The sequence below is a fragment of the Pelmatolapia mariae genome, linkage group LG5 (genome assembly GCF_036321145.2).
Source record: "Pelmatolapia mariae isolate MD_Pm_ZW linkage group LG5, Pm_UMD_F_2, whole genome shotgun sequence".
Classification (NCBI taxonomy): Eukaryota; Metazoa; Chordata; class Actinopteri; order Cichliformes; family Cichlidae; genus Pelmatolapia; species Pelmatolapia mariae.
This window is the reverse complement of record NC_086231.1, coordinates 21192145-21214760: the sequence shown is the minus strand read 5'-3', so window position 1 is coordinate 21214760 and position 22616 is coordinate 21192145. Positions and strand designations below refer to the sequence as shown.

Sequence of the window (22616 nt, the reverse complement as noted above, 5' to 3'; positions counted from 1 at the left end):
AGCTTAAAGAGCCGAGAAAAACAGTAAAAGAAGTCTTACTTGAAGTGCAGGTCCTTGAAGGTGAAATGTGTTTCCACAATGCCTGTGGTCTTGACTCGAGTCCGCAGCACATCTTGCTGTGTGGGGATGTAGTCTGGCTTGGCTATCCTCTCCAGGTCATTAAGGTAGCTGATGGAAGGATACAAACACATTACTATTTATCAACCTTGGAGCATCCTCCTCTAACCTAACAAAGGGTGTTTTATCTTGAGATACTTTGTTGAGGTAAGATGTGAGAGAATGTTCTTTCTGGTTCAAAGCCCCATCTGTTCCTGGAGACAGACGTGAGACATGTCTCATGCTGGCAGTAACAGCACCGGCAGCACATTGCTGTCTAAACACAGACGGATTTATGATCGTATTACATGTGTTGACATCCTGTCAGAGAACGCCACAAGACTGCTTGTCCTTTACAGTTTCTATCTACCCAATCACACTTAAAAAAAAATAAAAAATACAGTCACGAATACTTAAGGTGGACTTAATGGGCTTTTCCTAACTTGAATTTTAATTGCAGACAATTAATTTCACTATGGGGATCAATTAATAGCATCTTAAATGTAACATACACAAAATTGCTCTAAACCAACTGAAAGGTTTTACAAATAATATTTGAAGCTTGCTTTAAAATGCCGCAAATGTCGCAACCTGCGGTTAGTAAAAGCTCGAGTTTTTTCTCATCAAACATTCAGCAATCATAAAATAATGCTGTATGATCAGCAGCTCAAATACAAAATTCTGCTGAGACACTGAGATCTTAGTCTTTAAACAGACACGAGCACAAAGGGACAGTGTCTTTTGTTTATCTCATCTCATCTCATAAACTACACAGAAAGAGCCACAGGGCGAACATATAATCTGTCCATCTTTTAATGCAGTATTCAGCTGTGCAAGTGTTACTGTGCAAGTGTTACTGTGCAAGTGTTGGAACTTAATTTAATCTCCAACAACACCACAACCCAAGTGTAAATATTTGAGCTTTCATACCACTACTCATTCAGCATGCCTGACAGTGTAATCATAATCCCACTCAGCCCAGAGAGTGGTTTAGGCTGCTTTTGTAGTTCATACATCAGATTTAAGACTGTTTGGTTTGATCATTGTGTTTATAAATCCTGTATATTCATAGAATTTGGTTCTTAACTGCAGTTGTTTTTTGGAAGGTTGGTGGCTTAATATTGTCACATTTATTACACAGAAGTTTAAGACACTTGGCACAAGGCTACAGTAGATCTGTAGAGTGGCAGACTAGAAATATTGCTGCACTCATAACAATTACAGCACAAAGAAAAACCAGTTTATTGACAACCACGGTTACTTGATTCTTGAAGCTGATGTTGACAGTTCAGAATATTGTAAATAATGAAACTGGAGCTGTTCTGCTGAGAAAACTATGTACCGACAAAACTTCTAAAATACGCCAAGCATCTTTTACTCAAAGAGTAAAATATGTGTGATAGACCAGTACTGACCCAGCTTATGTATATAGACGTGGATGAGAGAAAGTAATAAACTTAGGGGTAAAGCCTCTTTAAAAAAAATGAAGAAGAAAAGAAGAAGGAGAAGAAGAAGAAGAAGAAGAAGAAAAGATCCAGGGTGTGATAGAAGAGAGGCCTCGGTTAATGTGCGCTGTGCCATTTTCTTTCTCTTTTATCTCCTCCTTTTCTTTCTCTCCCTCTCAGCAGGTGCTCAGATATGGATTATGGTCTTGTGCCAGACTCATTTGGTCCTCAACCTACTCACTCTGCTCTCTATAAAAGCAATGATGAAACACTGTAGTGTCCACTCCCAGAGGTGCTAAATGTGAGGCCGTGCTAGCAGCATGTTTCAGGGTCCCCTCAGCTTTAACAAGGGCGGTGAACACGAGACTGAGATGTTATGATTATACAGGCCAACACAAACACAGAACAATATTATTCTCCCTGGATGCTAAATATCACCTGGAAGCACTTAGCACTACACTGAAACCTCACAGCACAATCTGGAGGTGTTATCGATCAAAGTGTCATTATCGAAGGGTTTCTATTTAAACAGAAAGCAGTGCTGTTAATTGCTGCTGAAGCTTGTAGGGACATAGTGGTTAACAATGCTTTCTATTCCCCAAGACTCCCCCGAGGGTGGACGTGATAACCACCTCTCACCGGTAGCGTCTCGCATTTGCCTCATTCTCTTCCCATTATTACACCAGTAGATTAGAGCAATGCAGCCAACAAATGGGGCACTTAACTGATAAGGGTCATTGAGCTAATTAAGACCTGCAGAGAGACTCAGCTCGACTCTGCTGTCCGTATAAGGCAAAACCACTGATAAAATTAAACACTGATGTCTTCAATATTAATAACCATTACTGTTCCCTGCGCAAGCTTTGTCAGTGTTTGATGTGATGAAGTAGAGAAATGTAGGACAATATTAAACATGACAAAGAGGAATCTAACATACAAGAAAGGTCAAACTAAAAAAGCAAAACAAAAAGAAAAGTAAATGAAATAAATAAATAAATACAAGTAGAACAAAAATAACAAAAGGTTTGGATATTGGGGATTAACCTACTGATAGCAGTAGTTTTAAACTTTAGCTCTAAATCTGGATTAAGGAATGGTTTCATAAATTAATTAACCATGGGTTTTTGGTTTGTTTGTTTTTTTTTTTTTAAACGCCTTACAGTGCCAGATACGCCCACAAATGCCTTCTTGTTCTTTCCACTCCCAGGTTATTAAGGCACTTACTAGGCTGCAGAGTCATTTAGCTGGTACTCTCGGGCCCGTGTGAAGCAGCTCTGGACACCGCCATCAGCCCACAGTCGTTGGATGATGTTGGACAAGTCCTCTGGCAGGGTGCCCTGCTCTTCTGCCGCTCCTGACAGCGCAAAAAGTTGGCGAGCATCATCCTAGTGCAAAAAAACCCCCCAAAACAAAACATACACATCAATATAGAAAAATGCATTTATTCTTATTTTTCTTCATGAAGGAACAGACTGATAAGTCTAACACTGCAGGACTTTGCTTTCACATAGCTTCCATTGTATTTGTAGTTTGCATGGAAAAATAATCCTGGCTCAGAATACATTTTATAATTACAAAACATAAGATACTAACTTCATTAGTTAGGGCAAAATCAGAAAAAAATATTATTACAGTAAAACCATAAATCACTGAACCACAGAATTATTTTTTAAACCAATTGAGAAAATTGAAACTTGTGTTTATTGAAGTGTACAGCCAAGATTCCCTGGGTTACTGATATTCTGATTAAAATCAGTTATTAAATTTGGTAACTGGTTATATATGCCACTGCCACAGAAAAAACAAACAAACCTGCTGTTATTCCACGTATTCTGTGTGTGTTTATGGTAATTTTGCATTTTAAAGACTGATATCTTGATCGGCATCAATTAAAAATAGCACAAACTACAACCCCTACACACTACTGGTTTCATAACAGGACAACTTCTTTTTCTTTCCACATTACGTAACTTGAATTTCCTGTAACTGTACGACCTTCAAACAAGTCAATCAACAGGCTCAGGTTAATGATTCTCACGGCTTCATCCAGGCATACCCACAAAGTGATGGTAAAAGTACGTGTATGCTTGAATTCTCTCTCTCTCTCTGTCCTCTGTGTCAGTGTCCTGCAGCTCACCCTTACCCCTTGCAGTCACGTTTACGGGAGGTAAACAATATTCTGGATTACGAAAACTCAAATCCCTCAGTGATGATTCAAAACAGGTATGTTTTTAGTGAGCTCAGCAACACACAGACATACAAAAGAGTTCTCTGCACTCTAAATCTTGTGAATGCTTCAATGTTAATGTGACTAAGATTAATCTGATTGATAAAAGGAGTATATGTCTGAAAGTGCCGTAACTGATCCTATATCAGTACCTTGCATTTACACTTATTTGGTAAACAAAGAAGACGCATGTACACAACAAGTGTAGAGTAAAGCAGCTCGTTTCTTTTTGACTGAAATGATTGAAAGACACAGGATACTAAAAAGCTCTTTGCAGCTCACCACAATGGCGGAATGCTTAACTTAAAAATTACTTTTTAATACCGCACTCTGTCCAGCAGAACCTGTCATGCAGCGCTTACTACCTTGGCAGAGCCAATCCTGACACACAAGAGGCAGTTGTGTCAGGTTTGGCTGGCGCACGCACGCTACACTGAAATAATGGTCACCCAGGAGGGTGAAATTTGGAAAAAGTATCAAATGTGTTTAGAAACTCCAAATCAAGGATTATTCGAGTTACAAAACAATCAGTGTTTCACAGCCTGCATGAATCTAAGATGGGGTGGAATATGAGGCAAGAATCACATGAGAAATTATAGCTCAGTAGAACAAATGATTTTGTTTCATGTTCTCTTGAGTAAAGACTGACTTTATTTCTGTGATCTTTTTATGGGTGGTACTCTGACACTGCAGGCTTCCATCTTCAATATCTGCTGCCCAGTGTTCATTTATGAATAGAATAGATCACACAGTACTTAAAGAGAAATTCTTGATCTGCATAATTTCTGCTGCCTCAAATCCTTAAATCCTCAGGGCAAGGTATGAAGGGTTATGAAGAAGGCAGAGGGAAAATTTTGGTAGCGATTAGTCAAGATGATATCACTGAATTACGTGCTAAAGCTTAATTGCACTATACTATCCTGCAGGTTTAACTTGAATGGCAAAGTTAAAATTACGTGGGAGCATTGGAGCACTTCGACCCTTTGTCTGCATTTTAATGTATATTTAATATTAATTAGATTACAACAGGTGCACTGAGCAAAGTTTAAAAGTCTAAAGTTTCCAGTGATTTATGAAAAGAGCTGCAAAATCTTAACATTTTTGCATCACTAATATCATTTCACTCATATCTCCCTCATGGAGAGGATGGCACTGGGTGAAAAGTTCTGTATTTTAAAGACATACCGCTCTGGCAGACTCCTCATAGTCAACCTTGAGGTTGGCCATGGCTTTGATGATAGCCATAATGGACTGGATTGTGTTGCTGTAGACGACTGCTCTGTACTGCCTACACTCATCTTCTGAGTATCCATCCTCGTGAATAATCCTGGAGAAAAGAGGGAAGGATGGTGATTCAGATAAAGCAACAACCCATACATAATTTATGTTAAAAAACTAAACTTAGCAATTATTCACAAAGCTGAATGCTGCTATAAAATAATGAAAAGTACTGTAGCAGACACCTAAAAAAAGAACCCATTAAAACAATAGAAATGTACACACACACACACACACAGATTTGCATGTGATGCTGCTGGTCTGAGCTACTGGGAACGTTCAGGTGTTTTATATCATTCAGTTACAAGAGACTAGAAGAAATATTTACTTGCTTTTTGAGTTGTATAGATACAACTGTAGAGAGGGAAAAAAGCATTTGTTTGAAAAGACAGAAGCCTCTGGGCTGGAAACCAAACAGAACTATCTTCCCCAGCCTGCCTCAGCCAGGATGTTCAGTGGTTGTGTGATGTGCTGAATAGGACCTCATTAAAATGCAAGAGAGCCCACTGTGAAGCAATGTGAGGCACAGCCAAAATTACTGAAAGCTCATGGGTGGCTTCCTCTCACACTAAATGATTTTAGAGAATTACATCCTTACAAGTGACAGTCTTGTAAGGCAAAAATAAACTTGTCATTAAAGTCTTTACAACTAAGAACAATCAGGAACTCGATATTTGGCACAAAACTGTTCAAACTCAAACCGATGAGGTTTCTCATGTGATGTCAGGCACACATTGCTTGGGAGTTTTCCGCCATATTGGACATGAAGCAACTGCCAGTTTCTAAAGAAAAATGTATTCCCGGTTGGTTGGAAGTGATTCCTGAACTTTTCTGGCTCTTGCTATGTGAAATTAGTTGCAAAGAAGGTCATACACCAAAAACCTCCTGCTCATTGCTTTGTTGCCTGTAGTTTTTCCATGTTTGTCTGCAAATACTTGCCAACTGATCGGTAGTTCAACTTGGAGACCTTTGTCTTCAAAGCAAAAGCTGTTCTGCAGCAACTATGTTTTAAAGTATGTAACTTTTAATTTGAAGGCAATCGATCTCTATGTCAACTTTGCATTACACTTTTCATTTTCACTATAGCTGGCCTGTGTTTCTAGACAAGCCCATCACTTCCACCAAGTCCACAAACATACATAAACAAAAGTTTAAGACCACTTGAAAAATGGCACAAAAAAAAAAATCAATCATATTTTGCATGGTTGGATCTTAACAAGGTTCCAAGTAGAGCTTCAACATGCAACAAGAAGAAATGGGAGTGGGACAAAACATTTTTTGTACGTGCAATTTACTGAAAACACTGTTTTACAGCTGATCAACGTTTAGGATCACATGCCTTTAAAAGACCAAATCTGTGCAAAAATGTGGATTCATTGTCATTTTCTGTCAGGTAGTCACACTGTCATGATGTTCTGATGGCAAAGGCAAAAAAATGTTCTTTTTTGAACGTGGTCAGGTTGTTGAAATGCATAAGCAGGGTCTCTTGCAACGCGCCATCGCTGTTGAGGTGGGACGTAGTAAGACAGTCATTTGGAATTTCTTAAATGATCCTGAGGGTTATGGAATAAAAAAGTCAAGGGGAAAACCCAAAACAATTTCACCAGCACTGAGGCGGAGGATCCAATTGGGTGTCTGTCAAATCCTTGACCCTTACTGGTGCCGACTGCATCAGACAGCATCTGAGACTGAAGGTCTTCAAAAACAAAAAACAGATCCCACCTGAGATGTTTTCTAGGCGCCACAGTACAAGAGGCGCCATAAGGGGGTGCTTCTTCCTTTGGTGGAACAATGGAGCTTCAGGAGGTGCAGAGGCGTCAAAAGGCCGCTGGCTATGTCCAAATGTTGCAGAGAGCATCCCTCATGACTTAGGGCCCTCATCTGTGTGGTGACGACTGGTGTTACAGGTTTTTTATTTTGGAGGTGTGGTCCTAAATGTTTGATTAGCTGTTAAACAGTCTGTTTCAGTTTAAGTGTTGTTTCCAACAAATTGCACGCTCAAAAAAATTTTTGTCTCACTGCCATTTCTTCTTGTTGCATGTTGAAGCTCTACTTTGAACCCTGGTAAGATCCAACCATGCAAAATATGATTTTTTGCCATTTTTTAATTGGTCTTAAACTTTTGATTGGGACTGTATTAGTGACCAAAGCAATCACAAGGTGTTTTTTCCGTCAGCTGATTGGGGAATACACAATTTTCCCTAAAAACCAGTGGCAGTCAAATGGTCACTGACTCTCAACCAATCAGGGAATACTCAGTTTTCCCTTATGACTGGCGATGGTTGACCATTCTCTAGGGCATATGACTGGGAGCTTAGTCATTGAATTGTCACACATCCAAAATTACAGACAAGTTAACGTCACGTTGTTAGCGGTCACATGTCTGCAAAACGTCAAGATTTTATTTATATGTCAATACAGAAAGTACTCGCACATCATCCATCAAAATACAATAACATGTTTGACTTTGAAAAGTTTTAATCACCAAGAGTATTAGAAGAGTGAGTGGATTTTCTTATTTTAATTTAGTTTTTATTAGTTAAAGTGTTAGTTTCAGTCTTTTTAACTATTACTTTAATTGTTTTCTTTTTTTACTGTACGGAGGGCATGTGTCAAAGGCAAGATCTGGGAAAAATCAACACGTTTTACAATAAAAACACAAAACTTCATGAAAGCAGCTGACTCAGTGTTGTAGACATCCAAAGTCTCAATAAACACACTCATCAGTGCCTCATCAGGCAGCATCATTGTGTTTATTTTATATCAGTTAACTTCCAAAGTTCACAAAATACTTTCAGTTTAATTCTTTTCAAAAGACCAGTTTTTATTTTTATTTCTGTTAACTAAAATGTTTTGTCACATGTAGTTTTAGTATTTAGTTTAGTTTTTCTTAACTATATCAATCTTGTTGATTTTTTTCTCATTTAACCATTTTATGACTGCTGGTTTCAAGGCCTATAATGGTTTCCGCATTGGTCTGTGGTGTCATGTACAAAAGAGTGACATCCCCACAGCCTCGTCACCATCTGTAGCGGCACTGAGGGCGTGGGTACTTGCTACAATATTCTTTGAACAATGTTGTTGTTTTTTGTTCTTAAGTTTTTTCTCTGACTTTCACCAGCGGATGTGGCATTACTTTTGGGCTGCACCAATTTCTGTGAGGGCGACACCGGTGGGTATAATGGGCCTGTATGCAATGTGGACCGGAGGGAATTTTTTTAGAGAACTCCAAAAACTGTAATCCACTCATGTTGTAATTTCCTGGAAATGTCCAATTTTTTTTGGCAAGCTTAAGTTGTCCCAACCTGGATGTCTACCAGTAGAATTTATTTATAGTACTTTAATATTTTCAAAACTAGATTAAAAGAAACACCCTCAGTAATGCTGCAGGCCCCCTGGGAGTCTCACACCTTTTTTTTTTTACAACAAAAATTCTCCTTTTTATCGTTATTAGTAATTGAAAAATTCCACACACCAAATATTAAATTTATTTTGTACTCTAACAAAGGAAGACAAAAATGCTGAATCTATTTCTCTCTTTTTTTAGTTACTCTGGGATTAATGCTAATGATGCATCCAAAAAATATATATAACAACCCACATCAAGCATATTAATGTGCCTGTGAGCAGGTTTTCAAGAACTATATGAGTGCTTAGTAAGCTGCAGCAAGTGAAGAAAATCTACACAACGTGTATGACTTGATGCGTATTTTATGCATTTGTGCACCGGAAATAAATGTTTGATATCAGTGTAAGAGCGAGTAAAGAGGGTTTCAGAGACTGATGAGAGTGAGAATCAGGCGAGAGACCAGCAGTTTCATTTATGAGTACAGAGTAATCAAAGCTTATAAATACACAAGAGAAACCATATTAGTGCTTGTATGACTAGCTTCTCATACATTTACCACATCTGTTGTAAATATTTCTACAAAACCTCTAAAAAAAATCCTTGTATCCTTATCAGTTTGTCTGACAGTTTCAGGTTATGAAGCAACCATCTGGCCTACACAATATAAAATCATCACTTTTGACAAATAAAATTAACACTTGTGATAAATATATAAATATTCTGTGTATACTAGCTACAGTATACAGCTCCTTATAATTTCTGCTTTCACTGTACTTTTATTGTTATTGAACCACATAGACCAAATATTACTGTTTTATAGTGGCACAAAGCAACAATTTGTCTTATTTATCTTTTAATAATGGAGCCTTAAGCCAAGCATAAAAGAAAAATGTGATTTTTTTTTTTCAAGATTATAGCTCTCTCACTAATTTGTTCACACAAAACAAAAGAAAAACAGGTGGCTCAAGATGTACTTAAAATGAATAGTTAAACAACACCAATAGCACATTTATACATTCCTTATAGAATCACTTATGCTTAAAACATATACTGAATTGGCATTCATGATGGGAGGAAAAGCAAAACAATGAGCAGTCACTCACTTCATCTGCTTCACAATGGTGCTCTTCCCCGACTCCCCAGCACCTGCAGAGAGAACAAAAACAGGCAGAGGTTAAAAATATGCTCCTGTTAGCTGAGAAATGTAAACAGGCAGCCAGTAAGGCTGGCTCACATCTGGACCCTCGTCTTATCCCCTGGCCCTTCACCTCACAGCGTTGGCTTCTGCCTCTCATTTTCATCGTGGACCAGTCTCCTTTTTTAACTCACTGTATACCTATGAGTATTCTGCAGCTGTAAGTCAGTTCTACAGTCTGAATTCAAAAGGCAATGCAGGGATCTCTTAATTTCACAGCAGACACGTCACAGCCACTCCCAAGAAACTACTTTTATCGCAGTTAACATTTTAATGGAAATGTCTTGCACTGAGAGGATATAGGCTTTTCTTATCCTCTACTATGTTTATTCTAACAGCCTGAGGCGACCAGAGAGAGCTCATCTGCCACAAGGAATCTAACACTACATGCAGACGTACACCCACCCCCTGTCAGTGCACTCTCTGCTCGTACTCGCCTGGGGTAAAGTCTTTATGGGATGACCCTCAAAATACACTGCTACGCAGCATGCAGCACGCACAATCAAGCCCCAGGGTAGGAATGGGCCAAGATACTTTCCACAGACAGCTGTCAGCTCCTACTCCTCCATGGTATACAAGTGAAGACACTAATAGATCACATGCAGTTTGCCTTTCAATAGAAACAGCTTACACAAACATCCAAAGATTTAGATGAACTAAAGTCGCTTTGTGTACGGTGTGTACTATGATTAAATATATGACCAAAAACCACAGCAATGTCTGAGTGGACAAAAGGTGAAATCGTGCTGCTGTTCAGCAGAATATTGCGACATTCTCAAATTTACGTTATCCTCACGGTTATGAGGCAACTTGCAATTCACACCATGATGGAGTATTCATGATGCAACACAGTCTCTGGGGCACATTATGAAGAAATGGAAGAAAGACGGACTGTCCCTGGCTCTTTGAGTGTAAAGTAAAAATTACAAACTGATTCCCTATTTCAAATAACAATGACGCAGGCAGAGTAAATAAAAATGTGGGGTGTTCACAACATTTTAATCGATTATACTTAACCTTGAATAAATCATATTTGCTGTCATAGACTTTTCTTGTTTTATTTATGTTGTATAAGCTGCAGCAGTAGTATTTAGTAGTAGTTAATATACCTACAATAACAGGGCCCTCTTGGAAAAAAAAACAGAGTTCATAGATCTGACTGACCAGAGCTGAGATAGCTAGCCTTTCTCTTACCACACCTACACACAGATCCTTCTGAAAGTAGTAAACAAGCACTTTGGAGTTTGACCTGTGAAGCTAAAACTGCTAACAGAAATGAGTAATGATGTCTGGCACATACCTTGATGCCACTGCTGTTTTGATTAACAAATAACTAGAAGCTTTTGATATCGTATAATACAAATACTTTCTGTGATAATTGCACTGATACTACTAATCCTGTTATTTTCTCACAGCATACTTTGATCACCATATCTTATTTTGAACTATAGAAGTCCAGAAGACTGCAGATCCATAAACACAGAGACAAGTCATTCCCACATGCCATTTCAATACTAGTGCTTGGAAACATTTCATGAGTCAGCGCTGAATAGAGTCCCTCCACAGTTACCTATAACTTGTGACTGAATACACAAAAAGTCAGACAATCCAACTGCCCCACATGCTAGACTTAGCCCCTTTTTAAAAAATATATATATATTTTTTAGTATACGCAATGACATGAAATGACAAACAAATTGATGCATATACTTTAATTATATGAAGAAAATACAGCAAGGGATCACACTGCTGTGGAAAAGCAGCAGACGAAGAAAAGTTAAGTCTGAGGGAAAATAAATACTGCCCACTGCCTAGCAACTGGGCAATGTGCACGACAGTTGTGGTTGTGTCTGACTCATGGCAGAAAATGAGGAGAAAAACAACACAGAGGGGGAAACAGGACTGCCAGCGCCCAATGTCCAGTTTCATTTGAACAAGATCAGTCAGCTTTAGTGTTTAGCTTACTCTCACATAAGTATGTTAAAAACACACACAAACATACACACAATATAAAAGATGAAGAATGTTAGTGTGCGTGCATGCATGCGTAGCTCATCTTGCTTTCACGAGTGTTGCTGAAGTAGGGCTTATTAGCATGAAGATGTGTAGTACTAGGAAAAGCAGCAGGGAATTTGTAAATCTCCCAGCAAGACTCAGGAAATTGTCTGATTACTGATGGGTTACCATGTGACTGGCAGAACCAACACAGAGATAGTACAAGGTGCCAGGAAGCCCACAGGATTAACTGGGGTCCGGCTGCAGCTGGATGAAGCTGAGGCCTGACCCGTACATCTCCCTGTATATAAATCTGTGAATCTTTGAGCTTCTGTACTAACATTTCTTCAAAATAGTAGTAAAAACTGAATCGTACACTCATGTCTTCAACCCAGCTGCAGCAGAAGTAGCACAATGAACCAGATTACAAATATCGAGAGCTGCACGACCAGCCAAAGTGTTGAGACATCAACACACCGTCATCTAACAAGCCCTTCGGAGACTGACTGAATTTACAGATTTGGGGATGGGGTGGGCTGTCATTAATACATTTATGTTAAAGGAAAATGATCCCAAATGACTGAGGTACTTTTTGGATGTATTCCCTTCACACATTACATCAGCACAAAAAGAAAAAACTTAAGTCAAGTCCCAGGTCACCACAGAGAGAAGAACTTCTAATCGCAGAAATGGAGAGAATGCACCAATCCCACTGGGTTATGTAAGACATCAAAAACAATCCATTTGTGCGTGTGGTTGCTCCAGGCCACCCAGTGAGTTTCATTAATTTAACTGTTAAAGAGCTGATAGAGATTAAGAAAAACCCATGTCATGTATAGGGACCCATTTGGTTTGTGTTTTCTACTCAGTTAAAACCTAAATGAGTTTGCCTGTAATTGGGTATCTATCCTTTTTTGCAGATGAGCTGGTAGCTGCTTTATGTCATATTGGAATGAAATGCAATTACCTCTATTATCCTAAGGGAAACCTATCTGTTCCCTGTGTGCCAACAGGTGGTTTAATGTTTGGATACTAGTAGGTGTTAAATAAACCACACAGACAGTAATCCCCAAAGCATGAAGGGGAAACACTAATTATCCCTGCAGAACTTCCCCTCACTAACACAGACTCCCTTGAGGGACAGTCATTGTATGTATAGCCTTTAAGTCTATTAGAGCCACATTTGTCTCGGCAGGGAGAATGATGATGGTTCAAATGCACACAGCAGCACCACCACCTGCCACTGCCCAAAGAGTTGAACTTTTCTGAGGGGTTGCAGTAATAGATTGGCTTATTAGCAGTCATTAGCTCCAAGCTACAGAGATTTCCTGAGGGCTAATTTGCAGATTAAGCCTCGAAAACAGACCCATTAGCTCATTTTTCCCCCTCTTCTTAACCTAGGAACCTATGGGTTGACAAGATTTTAGTTTTCTTATGCAGAAACAGGGTCTTAGAGGGGAAAAAACAACAACAAAAAGCAAAGCTCTATCCACCCGCACATTTGACCAGCAATGAAACATGACGAGAGGAATAACTCTAATGCTTCTGTGAGAATTCCCGGCATGCCCACACCATCTCTACAGTTTTGTCATTTGGGTGAAGCAAGAAGAAACAGACAGGTCTAGACACAACACAAGAAAGAAAATGAAAGGTTCTTCCTGCTGTTGTGTTAAGATTCAACTGCCTGATATGATGAACTTTTATGCACTGTGTCATCAGCACTATTTTAATGCTAGAAATGAATCGCGTTTAAAATGAAACTAGTTTCAAAGACCTACCTCCCATGGCAAGTTTTTATGCTATGTATGTGAATAGATGTGCATGTGTTTGGAGCAAGTGTGATCTATCCTGGTGGGACTGGGAGCAGGACAAAGACAGCAGTGTGGGTCCCTGCTAGCTGAGAACACAGGCCCGCTGTTGATGTTTAAGATTCGACCACTCCAATCAGTGCTATAGCTCACACAAGTTACTCACACTGCACCACCTCCTTTCACTCAGCATGGCAACTTACTTGGGCAGCCATAGCCTTTCCCCAGCAAAAACATGACAAAAGGTAAATCTCGACAGACATCAGGCACTTAAGAGTCAAAACAGACAATATTGAACTCCCTTTTACCTTCTTATTGTACAACCATTTTCTCTTTTAATCCCTGAAAGTCCCCTAAAATTTCCTTACAAAGCACTGAACACAAAAACTGGGCTGGGAAGAAATCCATCAACTGCTCTTAGATGAAAATTATGTCTGAGGGACATTTTGGTCAGTACAATATGAGGGGGTGTACTCACTTTGGATTTTTGTTATTAGAGTGAAAAAGAGAAAAGAAATTCTGATGTGGTTTACATGGAAAATAAATACAAATAAATCAAATTTTCTAGTATTTTTGGACATGATATGAATAGAAGATTTTTTAACACTTGCATTTAGATTTGCTATCTTCCTGGCTGACACCAGAGTTACAATAACCCACACTATGGATTATTATGCCTGCACTCCAAACACCACTTTGATATAATATATTCCAATTAAAGTTTCATAAAGGCAGTTTTTCTTGCAGTCATTTTGTGCTGCATTGCTTTTAACTGCATACTGTGCGTGCTTATGATATTGTGAACACTACTGAAGCTGTATGTTTCCTGGAGGTTTTAAGCAGCTTTTACAAACTGTTAAAAATATTTAAAACATACTGTCGTTGTGTAATGAGACTGTTTTGTAACCATCTTGACAATTTGTATTAAACCCTTAGGCACACAAAAAGAAAAAAAACCAAAAAAAACAATCCTAGCTGCCGGAAAATAACTAGAGCAAAAGAATACATATACATTAAGTCTGGCTTATTTTTCCACTGAATTTACAATGGCCCTATGGTCAATCCTGTCCCCAAGTCAGAACTGAGCTGATGAATAAATCAATATCTGACCCCTTGGTGACTGGCTGATCCATGGAAATCTATTTCAACCCTCAAGATAATAGAGGCAAACATTGGATGTCATAAGGCTTCAAATCAATATCCACTTAGAGCAACTGAGACTTAATACTGTTTAGCTCACTATGCCATTTTTTTTAATTATATTTGCTTGGTGCTGATAAATACTGGCTGCAGCCTTGTCTGCACTTTGACTCACTTGAGACTTCTAACAATTTCTTTTTCCTCACTTTCCACAGTCTGAGATACACAGATGAACAAATAGCACAAGACGTGTGAATTCTCACAATTTCCTTACTAATATCTAAACATATAGTACATTACACGAAACAGCAGAAACAGAAAGTAAGTAATAAAACAGCTTATGACAGTGTACACTAAAGCAATAAAGTGAGCAATAGGACCTCAAAGAAACCGAAGTAGAGAAGGGCAGAGTTAGATGGGGGAAGATAAAACCAACACACCCTGAACTCTTGGATGTACATGGAGCTTTTATACAACAAAATATTCATTGTCCCCTCCCCAACTCATAACTAATTTCTCCCTCTTCTACAATCAAATTTATTTTATATTCCACCACTTCTCAGACTCTTCCTCCCGCTGTCCTCAGCCGCCTACACACCAACAGTGAGTGGCCCTATGCCGCCTGCGCCTCTCAGCTACATGTTAAGAAACGTGCCAATGTGGACACCAGACCTGAGGACTTCAACAATGCACGTGCCACTTCCTATTCTCAAAACCAGTCAAGAAGGAAATGGAAGCAGCTTGCATGAACATGTGTAAGCTGTAGAACACAAACACACACACACACACACACACAGATATACCCATACATATCTGCCTGTTTGAAAGACGGGGACAGCGATTTGGTCTCATCCGACAGATGGCTACAACGCCTCGGGCAAAGAGCACGTCTGGACAGCACACTGACAACTGCTGCCAGGGATGAGAGAAGACCAATTCCACTCCCTGTATGTATGCTGACTGAATGATCAGGGTGGAGGATGAAAATGTTTGATTAAAATTTTACAAACATGCAAGTTCTCTTACGCAGTTACTATCCACAGTAACAAGCAAAAATACATTAATCATTAAAAGCCTCCCAATAAAAAGTCTTAATCTTTTCCTCAATGACAAAGCCACCATAATAATAAGGTGAAGAGCTGCAAAACCTCAGCTCTCCAACAATATGACTGCAACAATATTTTCTATGGAAAACCCCCTGCGCTGTGCCTGCAGTAATGCTCTGTTCAGGGTTAAAATTGATTAATCATTAACATCACTGACTCTAGAGGCAGAAAAAGAAAGCAATAATTTTCAAATGTAATGCATTTGATAAGGGAACCATAAACACAGAAAATAAAGGAACAGAGCTTGAAGCACTTTGTGGTGGTTGCAACTCTAAAGTAGTTAGTCACAATGGAACCACATATATAATATGCCTCTAGAGGAATTAGGAAGGGTAAAGATTAAGTAAGGCATATCAGAGGACTCAAGAGAGCCCAGGAGAGAAAAGAACGAAGCCTTTATAATAGATGGCAGATGAAATCTATTAAAATTTTAAGTAGGTAGTCTCTGTGCGGCTCATCATAAATATCTGCTTTGTTTTCATATCAGACTGCAGCCTGAGACACACTGAATAGTCACAAAGCAATTCCCTTACTTGAAAGTAAGGATGCTGCACAGACAGCCCCGTGCCTTCAGTAGAAGACTGAGATGTAAAAAGCTGCTCTAGGAGAAAATGAAAATAAGAGACAGGATAAAAACACAAAGGTAGGCTGAGATATGTCTGAGAGGAGATCGAAACTGGCACTTGTAGGAACAGTCAGCCTTGAAAGTGTATTAGGAGAGCATTGTTCTGAGAAGCTAGGGGGACATCTGGAGCAAAATCTTTCTGTGTCCTTGCTCACTCTGAGGATGTGGTGAACAAAACACACAGAAGGAAACAGCAGCTGGTTTTAGGACAGACTGACAAGTCCCAGCTAACATTTTTGACACTTAGATCCCCCCAGCAGATACTTCACAACTACAGCTGATAATAGCAGATTAAACAAATGTTTCCATCTTATTTCCTTGCAAAAGTGGGAGGGGAAAAACCCACACACAAATTAATTTTATATATATATTTATTTATATTTATTTATTTTTATTTTATTTATTTATTTTTAATCCCATAGTGCATCATTAAAACAACTGCAAGATGATGGTGTCTCAGAAGAAATATGATGTGCTCTTGCACAAAAAAATCCATTAGTTCTTTGCCTCCATGTCCAGCTCTATTCAATACACTATCTAAAAACAATTGTCTCAATTCCTCTAGCAACAGTCAACACGCACACACACACACATATGGATTTAAAACAATTCTAATCTGCTGGAAGAGGAATTATCTTTATAAACCATCTGTATTGCAATCTGTAGGGTTGTGAAGCTGAGGGTTTGCTGAGACTAGCAGAAGTAAGAAGTGCTCTGTGACACATGTGGGACAAACCTAGCAGAGGTCAAGAGAAGTGTCTGTTTGGAAGGCACTGATAAAACAGTGAGATGAGTGCAACGGCAAACCATTAATCACTGGAGAGGATCAACTCAGGAGAGTGAAACATGACTAAAGGAGCAGTAGAGGAGGGAGAGGAGCAGACAGCCTTTACAGACTATGATGGAAGACTAGAGCAATGTCCCACCAGGTGGGTGGGACATGGTAGCCCCTGGCCTTACCTTCTAATGAATGAAACAACCTTGAAATCCCCAACATCCTGTAGCAGTCAACAAGTGTATTTAAAAAATAAAATAAACTAAAAAAAGAAGCTCAAGTTAGCCAAACTCCAATCTGAGTCAGCCAATATTTGTTACAAATGTGTGTCCTATGCTCACCTTTCTGCCAACTGTCTCTCCTGCTTTTCAGTTAGCTGATTAAAATGTTGCGATTAACAGTGAACTGGCATAGAGAAGTGTCAAACTAATCAAGAATTTCAGTAATGTTATTGGTAAAATATTTCAGAAACTGGTTTCCACAGGACTGGCATTTGGAGGGCCAGTCAACAAATTTTTATTGATTTTAAAAGTATTCTGGGATTATGACATGTGACGAGCTGCAAAAGATAGGTTTCCCTCACTTCCTTGAATTTAGCTGGTAAGAGAACATCAGGTTCTTCCAAGTACTGAGGGAAGCATTTAATTTATTCTTTTCTCCACTTCCTCTCAGCCTTTCTGCGTTTCCTCTTTAAAATTCCTAATTCCTCAGTTAATGAGGGAAGAGCTGTAGTTTTAAATTTTTCAAACCTGACTGGAGATATAGACTCCAAAGCACTTGAGGTTCGCCTGCTCAACCAGTAAGATGTTATTTTATTTTATCTCTGTTTAACTCCTCCCTCTTTGTTTTTGTATGTTTTCTGTGCTATACACAGGTTTTACCTGGCCAGTCAGCTATCCATCTAAGAAAACAACACTATCCACAACTGACTTGAAGCGGACATTTGCCCCAGTCTCATTTTAAAAGTTCAGTCACTTCTGAGCAGCTACCAGCTACCATCCAATTAGGTTGTTGATGTGGCAGTCCGAGTTATGAACGTTGTTCCGACATCAACCATAGTCCAACTCCACCACTTCAGACTGCAGCTAGAAATGGTAGTCGCCTTCTGCTGTGAGAGCCGCTGTGAGCTCTAACCAGAACCTGCAGCAAGTGGAGAAATGAATCACATGCCAATATGCCAAGTTCACCAAGGCCCGGAGCAGAGCATAGATTCTTGTGTGTGGCCAGCTGTAGTTAAAAACAGAGTTGGAGTCCATCAGGAGTCATCAGCAGAATCTGAGACTCCATGGAAAAGCAAGTACAAAAGCTGAGGCTGAGTGACAGACTGTTGAGGGAACTGTAATTGATATAAACAATTCAGCCATATCAAGGACTCTCAAAAATCCCACTCGTATCAAGAGGGGAGTGATGGTGGAAACTACTAAATCTGCCATCCTGTTAAGAATACTACTCACATGTGTTTTCAGTACCTGGTATATGTTATGCCTCCTTGGCCTTCTCCTTTGCCATCATTATATAAATAATGAAGTTAATTTTCAGTCAACACGTCAGGATTTTTTTACAGCTCTGTAACAATAATTAAGTTGTGGAAGTTTTATGTATATACTGATGTATTTAAAAAAAAAAAAAAAAGACAGTGGAACATATTGTTTAGACATGTCCTGAATGATATTATGGCGACTTCTGCTACTTCACATTCACAGTGCTCTCACAGTAGGAGCATCTCCACACCATTATTATTTGAGCTTCAGTTTCACTTCAAGCTGCCAAACAAAGCTGGGAGCTCAGTGTCTCTTCCTGGCATTAGCATTCCACAGTCATACCAGCTTTAGCCTCACAATGGTGAGGATGAACAATTGGAAGCACTTTTGTATTGGATACAGCTGAATCACAGCTGATTTGTACTACTTATCCTTCACACTCACACTGAACACTACACTGAGAAAAATGATAAAATGAAATATGATAACCTGGATAAAATGAAGGCAAACATGAATGCATATCGGTCAGCTACATCTACTGCATCACGGGCTTATGCATTATAAAAATATCCATTACCTTCCTGCCGTGTTGCACTAATCTTTTTACTTACACACACACATATAGATGCATATGTGCAGGCTCACAGACAGAAAAGTTCAATGAATTATGGATTTGTGTATCAAAACATGAGCTGTGAGCTGTAGATGTCGAATGATATAAACATTTGGAAAGAAACAGGCTTTGTGACAAAAGCAAACATTAAAGCCATAAATTAAAAGTTTCTTATATATTGTTCTGATATAATATGTAATGTAGGTGCAGACCTAGAGGTAACTGTACGCATGTATGCATGTGTTTTAATTTTATATTAATTGAATAAGTATGGCCAAATAATTACCATGGGAAGATTCTTAACAAATTCAATAGCAAAGAGCTCAAAACATGCCTCAATTCCTCTGTATGTTGCTTAATAAAGTACACCAATATAATATTATAATCATTGTTCAATTTCTGCTGGAATTCAACAGAGGAATAGGTACGTCTTTCTGCTTCAGTAGTCTTGCATATCTTTGGCATTCTGCATGAATAAAAAGATGCCGACACATCAAACACCTTTACAAACAAACAGATGCCTTATCCAACCAAGGACAGGTGAATTTAAAATCATACATTTCTAACTTTTGTCCATCCATGTTGTCCCTCAAGTATTTTCTTTATAATTTTGTTCTTCCCTGAAAGGGACAATCTTGTGTTATAAGACTGATCAACAAAACAAAGTATGCCTGGATTTGCTGTTGTACTACAGTAACATTTAGAAACCACCATCTCCAGCTTTCTTTGTGTCGACTTAAAATCACGTTTACAACAGTAAACTTTAACATGCTATCACATCAGGCAAGTCCATTATTATGTGATTATTATGTGAGTTCTTTCTTTGCACTGCAGATGGCATTTGTAACCTGGAAATAAATCCATATTTTATAACTGTATCGATTCAGACAATGGAAACAGAAAAATGTCAATTATATTGACTAAATTTAATTTTAAATGCACTACTATGCACTACTCAAATATGATAGAAATTATCAGACAAAACTATTAAACATCAAATGAAACCTGCTGAGACAGAACAGACACTATTTACGTGATAGCACCGGCTACAATACACTATTTTGACATTTTCTAACATAAGGAGACATTTACTTTTTTAATTTCAGTCATGGCAGCTCATCTTTTTATGCCGTCTGTACTCGATGCAAGTCTTTTACACATAAGGTCAGAATTTTTAGGAGTATCTGCCTTTGTGCGGCCATGGTAGACCACAAAAATCATCAGCCTCCAGTCTGGCCCAGGATAATTACTCTAAACTGAAAGGCCATCGATCAAAGAGCAAACGAGGCGAGCAAGGCTGCCTGTGACGCCTGACCCTCTCACAGGCCTAGAAATCAGAGGCTGTCCTGGCCTTGAAGCCTTCAGACATGAAAGGCCCGATCAGACCGATGCATCCGACGTTGCCAAAGCAAACATCATCACTCAGCTTCTCATCTTACATTTAAACGTTGCACCAACTTTGCATCCAATTTAAACTATAAAGTAAACAACTCAATAAATAGACTAAAAATGTACTTAATAATAAGTGAAATGACTAAAAAGAGTCCTGTAGACCTGTAAAAAAAAAAAAGAAAAGAAAAGGAAACTCATAAAAGGCCTTGATCAGATTTTGTGCTAATGCAGCCAAGTATCAAAGATAAGTTCTTCTGACAAGGTTTCGTCTTATACACACAAACACAAAGGCCCGCGTGTTGTAAACTTTGATGGTTAAGAAATGAAGCAGGTGGTATTTTGTCAAAATCCTGCAAGTTTTGTAAATGCTTTGATTTCAAACATGAAAAATTTGTGTGCAAGTTGTGTAAAAAGTGGCATATAACCACTCCACTAGAGCAATGAATAATCACATTTAGTATAGGCATATAGGGGACGTAAACTGGCACTACCGGTGCACTTTAAAAATTAACCACACTATTATTTCATACTTTTATGGCAGTAAATCTATTTTCCTACCATGCTTAATCATCTGGGAAATCAGTTGCTAAGAACATCCCTAAATGAAAAATCAGAGAAAATTATTTGAACAGCTGGGTCAGAAGACTGTTTAGAGACTCGTATTCCTGCCGTGCTACTTGCTGCCAATCACTTAATGATGCCAATTTAGTCATAAAGCACACTTTCATTGTTTCCTCCACTGCTTTTAGCACAGTCTTCAAAGATTCTTTTGTCAGAGTTCAAATGCATAACAAAATACTCAGCTTCACATTTAAAAACTGTTCTGAAAAAGCCTGTGGCTCATCAAGCAAACTAATAATGTACTGTGTCTCTTATAATAAGCTAAATGAAACAGTGAATAGGATGTAAAAATTAGAAGAGGGCCAATAGTAGCTGCAATTAACCACAGGAAAAAGACAGGAAGTTTATTCCATCTCTGAGTCACTATGGCAACCTTAACTTGCAAGTTCAAAAAAAGCACAGGAAATGAAAAGAGGAGGGGTGAAATGTGAGGTTCTCTCAACGGTTTACACATTTTCTTCAGAGCATACCAGCTGAAACTTGCTTAGCTGACACATTTCACTGAATGAAAGAATTCAATCCACCTCACCCCATTATGAAGCCAAATGCTGTTCTTGGCCTCAACTTTACACTGATCTGATTTTGCTAAACAAAAAGACAACATTTTCAGTGTCCGGTGAATTAAAAGGTTCTGTTATAAAATACTGTTGGCACTGTAGGTTTGATTGGGAGGTTCACTAGGCACAGTCGCTCCTGAAAAATTCAATATTTTTAGTAGTACTAAGCCCCCTGCCTCCAAAATTGCAAGCTGAATGTCTGCAGCACCTGAAAGTAATTGCACACAAGTGCATTTAGATTTCTGAATCAGTATTGTACCTACCTACTGACCTCAGAGGATGTGGAAATTGCTTGAGACGTCATCATGCAGACTTAAGCAACAGAGAGATACCATTACAGTATCCATCTCACCAAGGTAACCTTTGATCAGTACTAGCACAATGCTATGTCAAGACACTCTTAACGTAGCACATCTTACACAGAAAAAAAAACTTAAATCTACACCAACAGATTTGCAAAGGAGAAAAAATGTACAATAAAAGCAAGCAATAAATAATAAATAAATAATAAATGCCCCTTGAGACTGCTCAGTTTGTTTGCAGATGACACCCCTTCTTGAGTTTGTGTCTTTACTGACAATCTGTTCTGGGCCATAAGAAAAAAAAAAAAAAGAAGAAAAAAAAAACCACACACAAGTACTAGGCATGACACACTGGCCTTAAAGAATACACCTCTCTATACACTGAGAACAACCACCAGACTTCTCTGGTTTATGCATAACCTTGAGTTGTCCACATAGTCATTGGGGCATTAACTGTCAACTGCGCACCATGCTGCATGTCATGGTGGTGGTGAGGGACAAAAAAGCAGCAAAGCCGGCAAATGGTTCTGTCTAACTAGTTCCCCAAGCTTTTGTTTTCCCCTGGAGATTCACTAATCTTGCTCTTTTCCTACAGCTTACTGTTGAAAATG

General features: G+C 38.7%; 1 protein-coding gene across 1 annotated transcript in view; it reads right to left on the bottom strand.

Annotated features, from left to right (window-relative positions):
- LOC134627776 (guanine nucleotide-binding protein G(i) subunit alpha-2-like) overlaps nucleotides 1–22616 on the bottom strand; it is a 48784-nt gene that overhangs the window by 4141 nt on the left and 22027 nt on the right. The window contains exons 2-5 of the mRNA XM_063474160.1: nucleotides 9499–9541; nucleotides 4954–5095; nucleotides 2766–2926; nucleotides 40–168 (exon numbers count right to left, since the gene is read on the bottom strand). Of these exons, the coding sequence (XP_063330230.1) occupies nucleotides 40–168; nucleotides 2766–2926; nucleotides 4954–5095; nucleotides 9499–9541 (475 nt within the window). The remainder of the gene's footprint in view (nucleotides 1–39; nucleotides 169–2765; nucleotides 2927–4953; nucleotides 5096–9498; nucleotides 9542–22616) is intronic.